The 17,292-nt window shown below is 40.4% G+C and overlaps 1 protein-coding gene across 6 annotated transcripts in view; it reads right to left on the bottom strand.

The window, feature by feature from the left end:
• NEK11 (NIMA related kinase 11) overlaps nt 1-17,292 on the bottom strand; it is a 279,485-nt gene that overhangs the window by 154,476 nt on the left and 107,717 nt on the right. For 4 of the 6 annotated variants that reach the window (XM_061167582.1, XM_061167586.1, XM_061167585.1 and 1 more), the window contains 4 exons: nt 10,962-11,111; nt 10,790-10,868; nt 10,332-10,367; nt 7,074-7,159 (listed from right to left, as the gene is read on the bottom strand). The exons of 1 other annotated variant lie outside the window; for it this stretch is intronic. In XM_061167582.1, the coding sequence (XP_061023565.1) occupies nt 7,074-7,159; nt 10,332-10,367; nt 10,790-10,868; nt 10,962-11,111 (351 nt within the window). The remainder of the gene's footprint in view (nt 1-7,073; nt 7,160-10,331; nt 10,368-10,789; nt 10,869-10,961; nt 11,112-17,292) is intronic. One more of the 6 variants, XM_061167584.1, reaches the window with a different exon arrangement.

Here is a 17,292-nt window from a genome sequence, read left to right as displayed (position 1 = left end):
AGATGCCCCCTTCTCCTCCTGCCCTCTATCTTTCCCTGCCCTTAGTATGTCTCCTCTGATCTTTATGATTTCCTTCCCTCTACTAAATTTGGGGGTTTTTTGTTCTTCTTTTTCTTGTTGCTTTAGGTTAAGGCCGGGTTGTTTATTTGATGTTTTTCTTATTTTCCGATGTAGGCTTGTATTGCTACAGATCTCCCTCTTAGCACTGCTTTTACTGTGTTCCATAGGTTTTCAGTTGTTCTGTTCTCATTGTCATTTGTTTCTAGGTATTTTCAAAATTTCCTCTTTGATTTCTTCAGTGACCTCTTGGTTATTTAGAAGTGTACTGTTTAGCCTCCAGGTGTTTGTGTTTTTTACATTTCCCGCCTCCCTGTAATTGATATGTAACCTTATAGCACTGTGGTTAGAAAGAATGCCTGATATAGGATTAGTTTTCTTAAATTTACTAAGGCTCGATTTGTGACCCAAGAAATAATTTACCCCAGAGAAAGTTCCAGATAAAAAAACATATTCTACTGCTTTTGGATGGAATGTCCTATAAGATATCAGTTAGGTCTACTGGTCCAATGTGTCATTTAAGGCTTGTGTTTACTTATTAATTGTCTGTTTTGATAATCTGTCCATTAGTGTCAGTGGAGTGTTAAAGTCCCCCACTATTATTGTGTTACTGATTATTTCCTCTTTTATAACTGCTACCATGTGCAGTACATTTGCCTTATGTATTGACGTGCTCCTATGTTGGGTGCATATATATTTATAATTGTTATAATTTCTTTTTGGATTGATCTCTTGATCCCTTTATTATTATGTAGTGTCCTTCTTTGTCTCTTTCTTTTGATTTCCATTTGCGTGGAATATCTTTTTCCAGCCCCTCACTTTCAGTATGTATGTGTCCCTAGGTTTGAAATTGGTCTCTTGTAGATGGCAACCCACCCCAGTGCTCTTGCCTGGAAAATCCCATGGACGGAGGAGCCTGGTGGGCTGCAGTCCATGGGGTCGCTAAGAGTTGGGCACGACTGAGCGACTTCACTTTCATGCACTGGAGAAGGAAATGGCAACCCGCTCCAGTACTCTTGCCTGGAGAATCCCAGGGATGGAAGAGCCTAGTGGGCTGCCATTTATGGGGTCATACAGAGTTGGACACGACTGAATCTACTTAACAGCAGCAGCAGTAGACAGCATATATAGGGGTCTTGTTTTTATATCCATTCAGCCAGTCTGTGTCATTTGGTTGGAGCATTTAATCCATTTACAATGTAAATGGGTTAATTATTGATATATATGATCCTATTACCATTTACTTTATTGTTTCAAAGTTTGTGTTTTTTTTTTTCCTTGGTAGGTCTTTTCTTTCTCTTGTGTTTCCTGTCAAGAGAATTTCCTTTAGCATTTGTTGTAAAGCTGGTTTGGTGGTGCTGAATTCTCTTAACTTTTGCTTATCTGTAAAGCTTCTGATTTCTCCATCAAATCTGGATGTGACTCTTGCTATGTAGAGAAATATTGGTTGTAGGTTTTTCCCTTTCATCACTTTAAGTATATCCTGCCACTCCCATCTGGCCTGTAGAGTTTCTGCTTAAAGATCAGCTGTTACCCTTAAGGGGATTCCATTGTATGCCATTTGTTGCTTTCCCTTGCTGTTTTTAATATTTCTTTGTGTTTAATTTTTGTTAGTTTGATTAAAATGTGTCTTGGAATGTTGCTCTTTGGGCTTATCCTATATGGGACTCTTTGAGCTTCTGGTACTTGGGTGGCTATTTCCTTTCCCGTGTTAGGGAAATTTTCAACTATGATATCCTCAAATATTTTCTCATACCTTTTCATATAATCTTCCTCTTCTGGGACCCCTTAATTCGAATGTTGGTACACTTAATGTTTTCCCAGAGGTCTCTGAGACTGTCCTCGTTTCTTTTCATTCTTTTTTCTTTATTCTACTCTGCTTCAGTTATTTCCACCATTCTTTTAGTTCACTTATCCATTATTCTGCCTCAGTTATTCTGCTATTGGTTCCCTCTAGCCTAATTTTTATTTCAGTCATTATGGTGTCCATCATTGACTGTCAGGTCACTGCCCACACTTTCCTGGGAGCCTGTGCGATCTGGCATTGCCAAGGAACCCACGAACTGGGGCCAGTTCCCCTGGAAGAGCACATGACCTGCCTCAGGCTATAGCAAATCCCCGCAGGCCTCTGCCACTACAGGTACTCCCCACACATCCCAGTTGTGTCTGCTGTACCTCTCCTACTCCCCAGCCTGACTGAGCAAGTGAGCCCTAATTTTTCTTTCTCCTCTATAAGGAAATGGCAACATACTCCAGTATCTTGCCTGGAAAATTTCATGGACTGAGGAGTCTGGTAGGCTACAGTCCATGGGGTCGCAAAGAGTCGGACACGACTGAGCAACTCTACTTATTTCTTATAGGTCCTTGTTAAACATTTCCTGTGTCTTCTCAATCTGGGCCTCTATTCTATTTATCTGTGCCTCCATTTTAGTTCTGAGATTTTGGATCATCTTTACTATCATTACTCTGAATTCTTTTTCAGGTAGACTGCCTATTTCCTCTTCATTTGTTTGGTCTTTTTCATTTTTAGCATCCTCTCTCATCTGCTGCATATTTCTCTATCTTTTAATGTTGTTTAATTTACTGTGTTTGGAGTCTTCTTTTCACAGGCTGCAAGGCTGTAGTTCCTCTTACTTCTGCCACCATTGGGTGGGGTCAGACCAGTGCTTTGTGAAGGCTTCCTGTTGGCAGGGGACTGGTGCCTGTGTTCTGGTAGGTGGAGCTGTATCTTGTCTCTCTGAATGGTAATGCCATGTCCAGCGGTATGTTTTGGGGAGTCTGTGAGCTCAGCATGCCTTTGGGCAGCCTGTCTGCTAACAGGTAGTGTTGTGCTCTTGTTTGGCTAGTTATTTGGTGTGATTGTCTGGCACTGGAGCTTGCTGGTCTTCATGTGAGGTCAGGTCTTAGCATTGAGATGGACACCTTTGGGAGAGCTCTTGCTGATTAATACTCCATGGGGTCGGAAGCTTGCTGTTGTCCAATGTTCTGGACTCCGTCTTCCACCTTGGAAATTCAGGCTCAAACCCTGGCTGGAGCACAAAGACTCCACAAGCCACACAGCACAGAAGAGAAAAACAAAGAGAGAAATAGAATAAATATCAAGCAAACATACAAACAAACAAAAAGAATGGACAGACAAAACCCCACGACAAATGGTAAAAGCAACACCAAACATACAGGAACACGCAATGAAACTCACACACACACAAAAAAGAAGAAAGAGTAAAAAGAGGGACCAACAAAGAAGAGGCAATCAAACCAATAAACAAACATACAAATGAAAACAAAAACTAAAAACTAGAGTAGCAAAAATACAAAACCAAAAACACAGGGGAAAATACAATAAAATGAAAAACTACTGTAGAAACAGAGGAAAATACAATAAAATAATTTTTTAAAGCATTAAAAAAGCAAAAAGTAAGTAAAAACAAAATTAAAGAACTAATAAAAAAAGAACAATAGAATGAAATGAAAAAGAAAAAAGAGAGAGTGGTAGTAAGAAGAATATTTTCCTGTGGCCTCAGTTGTCCTTGCCACATAGTGAGCTCCAGCCAATCTGTCTACTCAGAAAGTTCTCTAATATTTCTAGGAAGGTCTCTGGACCTGCTGGCACTGTGGAGTCAGCTCAGACTCGGATCTGGTCTTACTCCAGCTTGTACTTGCTTCCAAAGGTGACAATTGCGCCCAAAGTCCACAGTTGCCACCAAAATCCACAGCCTCAAGCTAATTGCGGGATTTAACCTGCTGCACCTGCAGCTACAGAAGTGAATTCCCTTCCTCTTCTTCGGTCACACAGCTCCTCGTGTTCAGCATTGGTTTTGGCCCCACCTCTGTTTGTAGGCCACATTCCATTGTCTGTTCCCAGCCCAGACAGTGGAAGTTGCTCAGTCATGCATGTCTGACTCTTTGTGACCCCGTAGACTGTACAGTCCATGGAATTCTCAAGGCCAGAATACTGGAGTGGGTAGCCGGTTCCCTTCTCCAGAGGATTTTCCCAACCCAGGGGTCAAACCCAGGTCTCTTGCATTGCAGGCAGATTCTTTACCAGCTGAGCCACCGGGGAAGCAAATGCAGCAGCTGCACAAGGCTCACTTGCTCAGTCGGGCTGGGGAGCAGGAGAGGCACAGCAGACACAACTGGGATGGGTGAGGAGTGTCTGTGGTAGCAGAGGCCTGCAGGGATTTGCTACAGCCTGAGGCAAGCAATGTGCTGTCCCAGGGGAATTGGCCCCAGCTTGTGGGTCCCTCGGCAGTGCCAGGCTGCACAGGCTCCCAGTAAGGTATGGGCAGTAAGCTGCCTGCTCACGGCTTGGTGGCAGCTGCAGCAGCCTTCGTACCCACTCCTGGGGTCACGAACTGCAGCAGTGGCCCATTCTGCCTCTGGTACTTATAAAGGTGGTGTCCTGCCATCTGCAAGTGTTCAGAGTTAGAAAGTCCCTTGTCTCTCTGGCTGGCCCAGGCTTTCCCCTGGACTCCCTCAACTGTGTTGTAGTAGCCCCCTCAGTCTGTCTTCATGGCAGTTAAACCTGTCCTCTTCCTGGGGCCTGACTCCAAAGACTGAGCCTCAGCACCCAGCCCCAACTCACCACGGCAGGCACGCAAACAAGCATCTCAGGCTGGGAAGTGCTGGTCGGCACTGATCTCTGTGCTGAATTCTCTCTGCTTTGCCTTCTGCTCACCTGTTGCTGTGCTCCCCTCTGAGGTTCTGTCTGCCCCCATTTCCCTCTGTGAGGGGGTTTCCAAGTGCGTGAAAACTTTTCCTCCTTTATAGGTCCCTCCCTGAAGCACAGGTTCTGTCCTGATCCCTCTGGCTCTTTTTTTTTTTTCCCCTGATTTCTTTTGCCTTACCCTGTTACACAGAAATTAGCTTAGAGGTCTTTTGCCAGTGTTCAGTAGATGTTCTGTAGGAGTTGTTCCACATACAGACATATTTTTTATGTATATGTAAGATGATCTCCACGTCTCACTCCTCTGCCATCTTGAAAGTTCCTCCTCCCCAGTAGGTATTTTCACGGCATAGTGATTAATTGAGTGGTTAAGAACATTCACTGGGTTCAAATTCTAGCTCTTAAAGTGAAAGTGAAAGTCACTCAGTCATGTCTGATTCTTTGCAACCCCATGGAATATACAGTCCATGGAATTCTCCAGGCTAGAATACTGGAGTGGGGAGCATTTCCCTTCTCCAGAGGATCTTCCCAACTGGGAATAGAACCCAGGTCTCCCGCATTGCAGGCGGATTCTTTACCATCTGAGCCACCAGGTAAGCCCAAGAATACTGGAGTGGGTAGCCTATCCCTTCTCCAGAAGATCTTCCCAACCCAGGAACTGAACCAGGGTCTCCTGCATTAGGCTACATGCTATATGCCTTTAGACAAGGTACTTAACCTCTCTATGATCATTTAAATAATAATAATTATAATAGTACCTATTTTATGGGGTCACTTTGAGGTTAAATGAGCTAATTCAGGGAAAGAGCTTATAACAGAGCAAAGCATATGGTCATTACCTCTGGAAATGTTAGCCAATATTATTCAAGAGCCTCTTTCTTCAGTTAAAGTAATGTGCATATGTTAAATGTACTGAAAGGTCTGCAGCCACATTCTTAATGACATTTGGCTTGATTATGGCCCAATAGTGGAATGCCTTTTGCACTCAACTCCCTCCTGAAGAAATGTTATGAGGAAATTTTAATGATTGCTAGGCAGTTCTCATTCTTCTGGAATATAGTTCAGACCAGAACCTCCAGGGGCCATGCAGTTTTCAGGAATACATATGCCCTTAGTCTTTGTAAGACCAAAAAGAACCCTCAAAACAGAGTCATATATCTTGAAAATAACAGTTACAATTTGAAATCAATATCTCATAATGTGAAAGACCACCCAAAGAATTGGATTCGAGCACAATAAAATTGTAAGCACAGTCAGGCAAACTGTTTCTCAATTACAGTGCAAATTGATAGCTAAAGTAAGTCCACTATTTTAAAAATAAGGTATCTATTATTCTCACATATCCCATTAATAAACTAAAATGAGAAGTTCCAAGCATTCTTGAAAAAATAGGTAGTAACCCAAGAAAACTAGGTTATAGGAGCATGCCTAAAGATATATCTCTTAAGGTACAGGGTATTTTAACTGGAAACCATGCATTAAAAAATGACTGAATACCTTGAATGGACCAGTTCCCTCAGTTTGAATGTGGATATGGAAGACAAACATAGCACAGTTGAGAAGCCACTGGACTGGGAGATAGAGAAGCATATTTGTGTAATTTGACCTTGAAGATCAAGCTGCTAATGGCTAACGTTCTTACTTCACAGCCTTGCACAGCTCTGGGAGGGACTGTCACTCTCACTGGGTCCTCACAAAATTAAATACAGTTCCGTTAGCAAAATTATAGATTTGGTCTTCTCAGTGGTGCCCTCTGGAGTTGTGCAGTAACAGGCTGCACAGCGGCACATGGCTATTCTGACATAAGCTAGTATTCTGGGCTCTTGTAAGTTATGGCACAGGAACTCTGAATCACGCAGGAGAGAGAAATATGAAACACACATTCTCTAGTTCTTATGACATCTCAAGAAAGTAAATTTTGGCTTATTTTCAGTTGTCCCAAGATTCCACAGTGTCGACTTTTCAATAGATACTCTGCCAGTTCCTGCTAAACAAACAATATGTGATAGCCATTTATGCTTAATCTGAATGTTCATTAGCATAAACGTCACTAAATGCTTGAAAGATAAATTTCTTTATATACTTACAGTGCAACTGCAGAGCTACCCTGCAGATCTGTAAAGCTTTGTAGCTTTGTAGAGGTTTAAACTTTTATGGTTTCAATTTGCTACCACCTGGGGCAAAGGGATTTGAAACATCAAGTTACTGAAGCTCCTTAATTTCTTGGCAAGACTTAAGTGAATTCTAGGATACTACATGCAGTCAGCTTACCACTAATAGATTTTTTAAGATAAATGCATTTAACATTTATACTCAGTGGGCCTTTTTTTAAAATAAAGCAATTACTTACACAGCATTAATTATATAAGCTGCTTCCTCCTGACTATTCAAATTCTTGTCTTCCAGGGCCATTTCCGAATATCGACACATCAGGTCCTGAAAAAAGAACAGCTATAACACGCCTTAAAGAATCCTCTTCAGGGATGAAGAGGCATAAAATGGCCAGGGGCCTTTTCTGATGTGTAATACTATTGACCGTGTCTGAGGCTTAAAATCAAACCGACCAGTAACATTTTTCCTTCTGTAAATGGTTTAAAACATTACACAGCAGCTCCTGTGGGTCAGGCCCCTGCCTACCTCTCTCACCTCATATCGCTCTCTCACTTCCAGTCACCCAGATACAGATAGGCCTTTTCTCAGCTCCAAGAATACACAGCTTTCTCCCACCTCAGGGCTGTTAGTGGACAATGTCTTCACTCCCAGTGAAACCAAGCAGAAACCTGCGGGGCTCCTGGGCAAGAAAGTCTTTCTGTGTCACCTGTTTCTCTGTTTATAGGGAATAGACTCAGCCTCCATGACCTTCCCTGATTCCAAAGGGCGGGTTCAAATAGTTGTTGATCAGGGAAGGGAGGGGATGCAGACACAAGGGAGGAGTAGGCAAAAAACAACAGTGCAGCCTTAGGGCAGAGTCCTGGTCCCCCTCGAGGGGTGCGTATAACAGTATCTCTGAGCTCTTCTGCAGAACTAAAACCCTGAATAAATGGAAGATGTTAACTACTTGAGGAAGCATTCCTCATTCCACAGAGAAGGTCACAGACTGATAATCTCAGGGACCACAGAAGCTCATGAGGAGATCACTTGAGACCAGACTAAAGGAGTAAAGGCCCTGCACACACCCTGACCTTATCAGTAACCCCACCCTTGAACCATTGCTATAAAGTGAAAAGTGAAAGTGAAGTCGCTCAGTCGCGTCTGACTCTTTGTGGCCCAGTGGACTGTAGCCTACCAGGCTCCTCTAACCATGGGATTTTCCAGGCAGGAATACTGGAGTGGGTTGCTATTTCCTTCTCCAGGAGATCTTCCCTACCCAGGAATTGAACCTGGGTCTTCCGCATTGTAGGCAGACGCTTTAGTGTTTGAGCCACTAGGACCCCTGCGTTGGAACACACAGTTTTGAGGGCATGAGCCCACTGTGTCCCCCTTTGTCTGACAAAGCAATAAAGCTATTCTTCTCTACCTCACCCAGAACTCTTGTCTCTCCAACATTTGGTTCAGCACTGGTGCACACAGGCCAAGTTTCAGCATCACCAGGGCCAGGACTAGGGTGAGAGGGCACTCACCTCTCAGGTGCAAATTTAAGGGGCACAAGAAACTCAGTAACTAAGATAAATAGTATTTTAATACAATAATATTTTAAAAATTAATGACAAAAAGCCTTGGAGAATACAATATCAAACCCAGTCCTGAACTTACAGCATTCCATCTCACTTTCTTTTCAAGCTGACCTTAGGTCTACTTGCCAGCAAAACCAATTTACTGACAGCAGATTGTGGTGCAGGAAAGTACAGTGTTTATGGCAGGGTGCCAAGAAAGGAGAATGGGCACCTAATATTCAAAAGACCCAAACTCCCTGATAGCTTTCAGGGAAGGGTTTGTTTTCTTTCCAAACTTTAAACTTTTTATTTGTGTACTGGCCTATAACTGATTAACAATGTTGTGGGAGCTTCAGGTGAACAGAGGAGGGACTCAGCCACACACATACATGCATCCATTCTCCCCCAGACCCCACCCCCATCCACTCTGGCACATCACTTTGAGTAGAGTTCCATGTGCTAAACAATAGGTCCTTGTTGGTTATCCATTTTGAATATAGCAGTGTGAATATGACTTTAGGGAAAGTTTTTTAAAGGCAACATTTAGGGTGAGGGTTGCAGCTCACAGACTTTCTTAGGACTGGTAGGTGGTGAGGTGACAGGTAGGGTGGTGTTTTGGAAATCTTAATCATCAACCAGTCTGAGGTCTACGTACTAGTGGGCATCATATAGTCACCACCTGGGTAGGGGGTCTTAGTTTCTGCAGAACAACTCAAAGGTATGCAACAGGTCATTATATATATCCCTTGGGGGAAGACCTAGGATTCATGGAACTATTGTTTAGACTATCTTACTTTTCTTGCTTGACTGCTTTTCTTTTGTTTCTGCATTCCCTCATTTCTCTAATTAGTAACAATTCGAGTCTGCATTTTGGAACTCAGGGAAGAGCTAGTGAGACTAAAAAGCCTTTTTCTACAGTAACAGCGGACATGGAGGGACTTTCATCCCTGGGAAAGCTCTGCAGTTTCATCCCTGCTTCATTTTAGCTTCACCTCAATCCTAGCCTTGTTGGATCCTGTCCATGAACTTTAGGTACTTTGTTACTATGGATTTTTAATTAGCATCACTTTGGATTTTTTAAACATTGCATCACAACACAGTTTATCTTGATTACTGAGTTCTTGGCATCCTCTTTAATTTTGCACCAGGGCAAATGCCTCACTTGTCTCACCCTATTCCCAGGGAATCTATTGGATACTTTGCGAATTGTTTGTTTGTCGGCTCACATACCCTTCCTTGTGGTTTTGATCACAATAGCCAGCCTCTTCTCAGAAGTCTGCCCTCAGACAAGAGGACAGCTATGTTCGGGGAGAGCTACAAGCATCAGGGAGCTCCTACCACCTCTCCGTCCTGTCATGCTCATCCCACATCTTTAGGGGTTCCTCCTCCAGGGAATATCACCTAAGTCAGGGCTTTATAGCACCCACTCCATGTGATCCCAACATTCTCATGCAGGCTTTCTGTAGGGCTGGCTGCTTCTCACTGTCTCACTGATGTTGCAATGTCAACCTGCTCCTTCTCTGACCAACAAAGTCCTCCCTTTACTGTATTTCACAGCATCCTGTTTTCTTTCTTCCTAGTGCTTCTGATAGTTTACAATAATTTTTTTTACTTGCTTACTTTTTCTTGGTTATTGGATCCTCTTACTAGCAGTCAAGCTTCAAAGGACAAAAGCCATATCTGTGCCTGTCATTTAACCAACCTCCCCCCCAGGCCTGGAGTGTCAGCAGTGCTGGGTGCTCAACTAACAACTGCACATCAAGTCAGCATCCCTGCTTCCCGTGAAAAGGTGTGTCCATTTGTGAAGGTGAATGGCTGCTTTGTGGGTCCACTTAAAATTATTCATAAAATTAAAGGAAATCTGCCTGAGGGATTTGGATTGTAAAAGCCTCTAAAATCTAAAACAAACAAACAAAAACAAAACCTCCTGAGAGGATGTCATTTTCTGTTCTTACCACTGAAGGCAGATTCTCTGCATCAGAATGTCTAATCTACAGGAAAACAAAATAAACTCAGCTAAGCAATAAAAAGTATTAGGATACAAAATAAAGGAGTAGAATAATAAGGGCCTAACGACACCTCCAGACTTTGCATCATTAGTCGTACATTGTTATACTAGCAGGAATACACTTACGAAGTATCAAGGAAAGATTTGTGAGTCAAGAGTTCTAAGGGCGGATGTTGCTGTTAGGGAGAAAATTACAATTCTAACTTCTCTTATCTGGGGCATCAGGGAACTGGAGTTCATATACCTTCTTTGGCAAAGAGACTGACTACTAACAATCTCCCCCAGCTTTTAAAAAACTTCTTGTTTCTCCTTTCTGCCTGATTCTTTAATGCTGCACATCTTCAAGTCCTAGAAGATATATAAATGCTAATATGTACTTCCCAACATCCCTTTCATTTTAAATACCTGTAGTTGTTCATCAATGTAAGGAAGTTTTAGAATTTCTATTGCAGATGGTCTCAATGAAGGACTCTTGTTCAACATGCTGCAATGTTTAAAAAGAAGATTATTTTTCAAATGAACTAAAATGTAAGTACAATTTAAAATTGTTTATGCAGCAGTACATTTCTTTCCGTACCTTTCCATAATAGCATTCAGCTGTCTTGGGTATCTCTCAGGGAGAGAAGGAGTGTCTCCTTCAACAATTTTTAAAACAATGGATAAGAAATTGGAGCCAGTGAATGCATGATTCATGCAGCACATCTCATACAAAATGCATGCCAGGGACCTGAAGACACAATCAAAGAATCTGAATGAGGAATAAATGTCCTCTTTTAAATTTGATCATCATACAAAATACAAAACCTCAGATGATCTAGGGCACTGGATGTGAGGCACTAACATACACTTTGTTTTCTACTTAAATACATGTTTATTTTTTAAAAAAAAGGAAGAAATGAAAGAAGAAAGCACAAAAGCTAAGTCTAAATGAACACCTTTTGTCAGAGGAGAGCAAACAATCCAACAGGAATATGCCTACACAGAGTAGGGACTCAATAAATACTTGATAAAGGTAGTAAGGAATCTTTGAATTAACCTCTTCAAAGGAAAAATAAAATGCAGATGAATACCGTCTTCCTGAGGCAGTTCAGTTAGTGTTATATATGCAAAATGAAATTTAAATTTGTTAGCCTAGCCTTCCCGCTAATGTGTGCCCAAGAATTGTGAAAAGGAAGCCGGCATCTTTATTAGTTTTCTAAATAGAATCCATTTGCAAATAGGGTGGGAGAGTGGCTGCCTGCAGCTCATATTAATGTGCATAAATTCTCCCTTTAGGAGTATGAAACAGAATATTAAGGTTCTAGATCAGTCTAACACTAACTTGTAATAACTATGAAAATCATTCATCTCTAAACCAGTAGAAAAATATTTTAAATAATCTACATCATTAAGAAAACTAAGGGGAAATTTCTGAACTTAGTGTTAAGAAAGAACTTTTCTCCTGAATAATGGGTTAATTTTACCTTCTGGGTATTTTGAATTATATAACTAGCCAGGTCTCGCTTTTCTTATTAGTTGTTTGAAAGATCAGAAATAAATTTGCCACTGACCTTGTGTAAGCTGTGTTTTATGTAACTTCAAACATAAAAGGCAAAGTATATACCAATACATACATACATGAATACTGTCTTTTTAACCATTTTGTGGGTGTTCAACAAAATCTGCATTTGTAAGAAAATCCTGGATGTATACACTGAAAATGTTTCTGTTCCCGTAAATAATAACACTAAATTTTTTTTTTTTTTTTACTAAATTTTTTTAAATGATTGGTACTTTACATATTACAAAGCACTTTCATACAGATCTCAACAGAGCCTCATAATTTCCCAGTGAAATAAAGCCATTAATATATTTCCCCCCTTTTAGACATGATGAAACTGGCTCAGGGAAGTTAAATGACTTGGTTTAAGTTAAACTGACTCTTAAGTATTTTTCTTTTCAAATCTGAGACTATTCCCATTATAGAACACTAGAAAGAAGGGGATGTTAGGAGAAATTACATGACATTGACTAGAACAGCAAGATCAATGTCAACTTAATAAATTATGAAAATTATTTGAAGCTCAATAAATTTTCATCTATCTGTAAGACTATTAAGTGGTAGTTGGTATAGAAGCACATTTTTAGACTTCTAGACCCAGAAAAATAATTTCTTTCAAATAAAGGTGAAGTAAACACATTTTTTAGACAAAGAAAAACTGAGAATTCATGGCAACAGGAAAGCACTAAAACCGTAAAAGGGAGTTCTTCCAACAGATGGACAGTGACCCCAGACAGAAATAAGAAATGAAAGAAGGAATGAAGAACACTAGAAAAAGTAATTTTTGAATATGTTTAATCAACACAAACTCGATAAAACAATATTAACTATCTTGTGGGATTTAAAATTACATAGAATAATGCTTTTGACAAAAATAATGCAAAATACAGAAGAAGGTAAATAGAGTTAAAGTATCATAAGATCCTAACGTTACTGGGAAAGTGGTAAAAGTAGTAATTTTTGTCGTTGTTTAGTCACTAAGTCATGATCGACTGACTCTTTGTGACCCTATGGATTGTAGCCCAACAGTCTCCTCTGTCCATGGGATTTTCCTGGCAAAAATACCGCCATTTCCTTCTCCAGGGGATCTTCCCAACTCAGGGATCGAACCCACGTCTCCTACATTAGTAGGCAAATTCTTTACCACTGAACCATCAGGGAAGCCCTGGTAATTTTTACTGCTGCTGCTGCTAAGTCGCTTCAGTCGTGTCAGACTCTGTGCGACCCCATAGACGGCAGACCACCAGGCTCTCCCGTCCCTGGGATTCTCAAGGCAAGAACACTGGAGTGGGTTGCCATATCCTTCTCCAATGTGTGAAAGTGAAAAGTGAAAGTGAAGTCACTCAGTCGTCTCTGACTGGTAGCGACCCGATGGACTGCAGCCTACCAGGCTCCTCCGTCCATGGGATTTTCCAGGCAAGAGTTACTAGAGTGGGGTGACATTGCCTTCTCCGGGTAATTTTTACTAAACTGTAGTAAATCAAGATTCTTTATCGTCTGAGCCACCAGGGAAGCCAAGTCAAGAATGCATATTGTAACTGCTAGAGTTACCACCAGAAGAAAGGTAAAACAATGTATAACTGACTTGTGTAAAACTAACCAGTTACTAGAGGGGAAAAAAATCAAACAATAAAAATTCAAATTAAAACCAAAAAAACAAGAAAGGACAAAAGAACATAAAACAAGTGAGATGTGAAGATTAAGAAGACAAACTGTCATTAAGCATTTCAACATGATTATGTACATCCAAAAGGTCAAAAGACACTACAAACTACTAGAATTAACAATTGAATTTAGCAAGGTTGTTGGATACAAAGGTCATTTCTATAAGCCTGCAACAAACAAATTTTAAAAACAAAATTTTAAATGTCATTTACATTAACATCACAAAATGTCAAATATGTAGGAATAAATTAAACACAACATGTGCAAGACCCTTCACTATAGCCTTAGTAATCTGCTGAGATAAATTAAAGATCTTAAAAAAAACAAAAAACAAAAAACTAGGGAGGGATAGATTCACACTCTTAGATTGGGACATTCAATATTCTGAAGATATCAATTTTTCCCAGAATGATCTATAGATCTAATGCAATATAAATTCAAATCCTAGCACTTTTTTGTAGCTGACTCTAAAGTTTACATGGAATTACAAAAGTAAAAGGGTAGCCAAGGCAACTGAAGATGAACAAGCTGGAGGTCCTGTATTACCAAACAGCAAGATTATCATGAAGTTGCATTTCTTATGAAAGTATGATACTGGCGAGGAAGAAAAAAATATAGCAGTGGAACAAACTACAGATCAAAAACAGATCTGCACATAGTCAACTAGTTGACTAATCCAAAGATAAACTGCACTGTGGTAGAGGGAAAGATGATCTTTTTAATAAATTATGCTAGGACAACTGAACATCCATATGGAAAATATTACATATGAATGCCTCTCTCACATCATATCCAAGCACAAAAACCAATTAAAGGTGGGACTAAATGAAAATAGTCAGAAAATTTTAAGAGAAAACAGGTAAATATCTGCCTGATCAGGTAAATACACCTGATCTTGGTGTAAGCAAAGATTTTTTTTTAAGTAAAATGCAAAAAGCATGAACAATAAAGTTAGGGACTGATAAATGGACTTCATTAAAATTATAAACATATATTCACAAAGTCAAATCTGGGTTTCATGAAGACATAATTCTACCTGAGTCATACTTGACAAATGTATTGGGGTTATAAGAAGATGTGGAACTATCTGGCTAGATAGACCATGGAACAATTAGATTTAGAGGACAACTCAGTAATCAATTTTGATGCAAAACTACTCTCTTTTTTTGGAAATCCTCTCAGCTACACTGAATGCATGCTGCTTTCCATTTACCTATTTAATTTTGGTCTACTGATATTGGCTGTGCTGCAGCACATGGGGAAGACTTCATTTATCAGCCAGTAACTTGTGGAAAGGGACCTGCTGTGGTCCCAGTGCACCTGTCTGGCATGGGAGCCGGTAAATGAAATACGAGACAATATGATTGTAGAAACTTCGATGACATTTGGGGCAAAAGACTTTGATTATCCTGTACCAGCTTTATAATCTATGTACTATGTATACTTTTTATTCTACTAACTATACATATATGTAGCTATATGTCTATGTTTTTTCTCCAGTTTCCAACCAGGCATATCTACATGAGAATAATTAAACTATCTCAAACTTATCACTTCTATCTTTTTTGAAGACTTTTCTCTTATTTGACTCCCAGGTCTTAAATATGGCAATGCAACAGCAGGGAAGGGTCAGGGGCCAGGAGATGAGTTGAAAAAAACAAGAGGTATATTTTACTTAGAAGTCTGCAACTTGCATTTCTTCCCCCACCCCCCACCCCTGCAAAATACAGCCAACTGTGAAGAAGTAAACAAATAAATCCCTGAGGGGGTGAATGTGGCAGTGAAAGGGAAGACTGGGATCAGGTGTATGAAGCAAATTATACCTGAATTCCATAAACTTGCCATCTGTCCAAATTGACCAGAACTGCCCAGAGGATTTCTGAAGCACAGATTGATAATGAATTGCAAATGTGACTCTGACTTTGTCTTGTCTTGAGATAACTAAATTTTACTCTTTGAAATTTGCTCTGATTCTGCAAAGAGGAGCTTACCCCACAGCGGTGCATGACTTCAGTGATGGAAATTTTATTGATATTCTAGATAATATGTTTAAGCAAGGTATAAGCTTAGGGTATAAGCAAGGACTACCCTAACATATCCATCTGGAAAAAAGTATATATAATTTAAGCAGCTGAATAAGTAGAGTAACAGAAATTTAATACAAGTATAGCAGGTTTTGCTTTAAAATGTTACCCTAAATAAAAGTCTTCAGTGTAGTAATGTTGAAAATCAACATAAACTCAGTCAATATGATGAATGACTCTGGGGCTGCTTGAACAAATTTTAAGAAGTATATATTAATAACTACCATCTATTAAGGACCAGTCATATCCTAGAATCTGTAGCAGTTCTTCCCAAGCTTTAATATGCATACAAATCTCCCAAGGAATTTGTTAGAATGCTAGTTCTGAGTATTTGGGGAGAAATGGTGGTTACATTGGGAGCATAGTTTCTGTATCTTCCTTGAATCCTCATGTAAAACAGAGCAGCTAGGTAGCAAAACTAAAAACCAGGGCCAACATTTTCAACAAAGTTAGGTGACAAAGTGTCTCCTTGAGCCTCAAGGTGCAAGTATATGGAGACAAATCACAACTGCCACGTGACCTGCATAGTGTCAGCATCTGTGTGAGAAGAAGCCGAGTCAGCAGAGTAACAGATTGAGAGACAAAACAATAGAAGACCCTCAACACAGTCAACAGGTACTCACTGGGAAGCACAGGGGGCCAATCTAAGAACAGCAGCTAAAACTCATAGGGGTTCTGCCCAATCCAAAATCAGACTGAATGCAAGAAAAGCCCACGGTAAGGCCTATAGGGACTGGAGCAGGAAGATCACAGGGGCGGAGGGGAAATAAAAGGGAAAGACTTTTTGATCTTTAGCTATTCTTGGGGTCATGGCCATAGACTCCACACAAACCATAAAGTCTGGGAAATAAACATGAATAGCATTCAAAGCTGGGTCGAGAGGTGGGTTGGCAACAATGATGAAAGCGTCTTTCCAATGCCAACTGTTACTCAGCCCCTCGCTGCACAGAGGCTGCTTGTGGCAGCAGCAGGCATTGCTCATGTGACATCATAAGAGACTTCACATATTGGAATCTAAAGAAGGGTACAAATGGACTTATTTACAAGACAGAAGTAAAATTACAGATGTAGAAAACAAACACAGTTACAGCGGGTAAGGGGAGGAGGTATAAATTGAGATTTGGGGATCAACATATACACGCTACTATATATAAAGCACATAATAATAAGAACCTCCTGTATAACACAGGAAGCTCTGCCCAATGCTCTGTAATGACCCATATGGGAAAAGAATCTAAAAAGAGTAAGTATATGTATATGTATAACCTAGACAGTGTATTAAAAAGCAGAAACATCACTTTGCTGACAAAAATCTATATAGTCAAAGCTATGGGTTTTCCAGTGGTCAAGGATGGATGCAAGAGTTGGACCATAAAGGCGGCTGAGCGCCGAAGAATTGATGCTTTTGAATTGTGGTACTGGAAAAGACTCTTGAGAGTCCCCTGGACTGCAAGCGATCAAACTAGTCAATACTAAAGGAAATCAACCCTGAATATTCATTGGAAGGACTGATGCTGAAGCTGAAGTTCTAATACCTTGGTCACCTGATGCGAAGAGCTGACTCATTGGAAAAGACCCTGATGCTTGGAAAGATTGAAGGCAAAAGGAGAAGGGGGTGG

Source organism: Dama dama, chromosome 19, assembly GCF_033118175.1.
Source record: "Dama dama isolate Ldn47 chromosome 19, ASM3311817v1, whole genome shotgun sequence".
NCBI lineage: Eukaryota > Metazoa > Chordata > Mammalia > Artiodactyla > Cervidae > Dama > Dama dama.
This window is presented reverse-complemented; position numbering and strand designations above follow the sequence as displayed.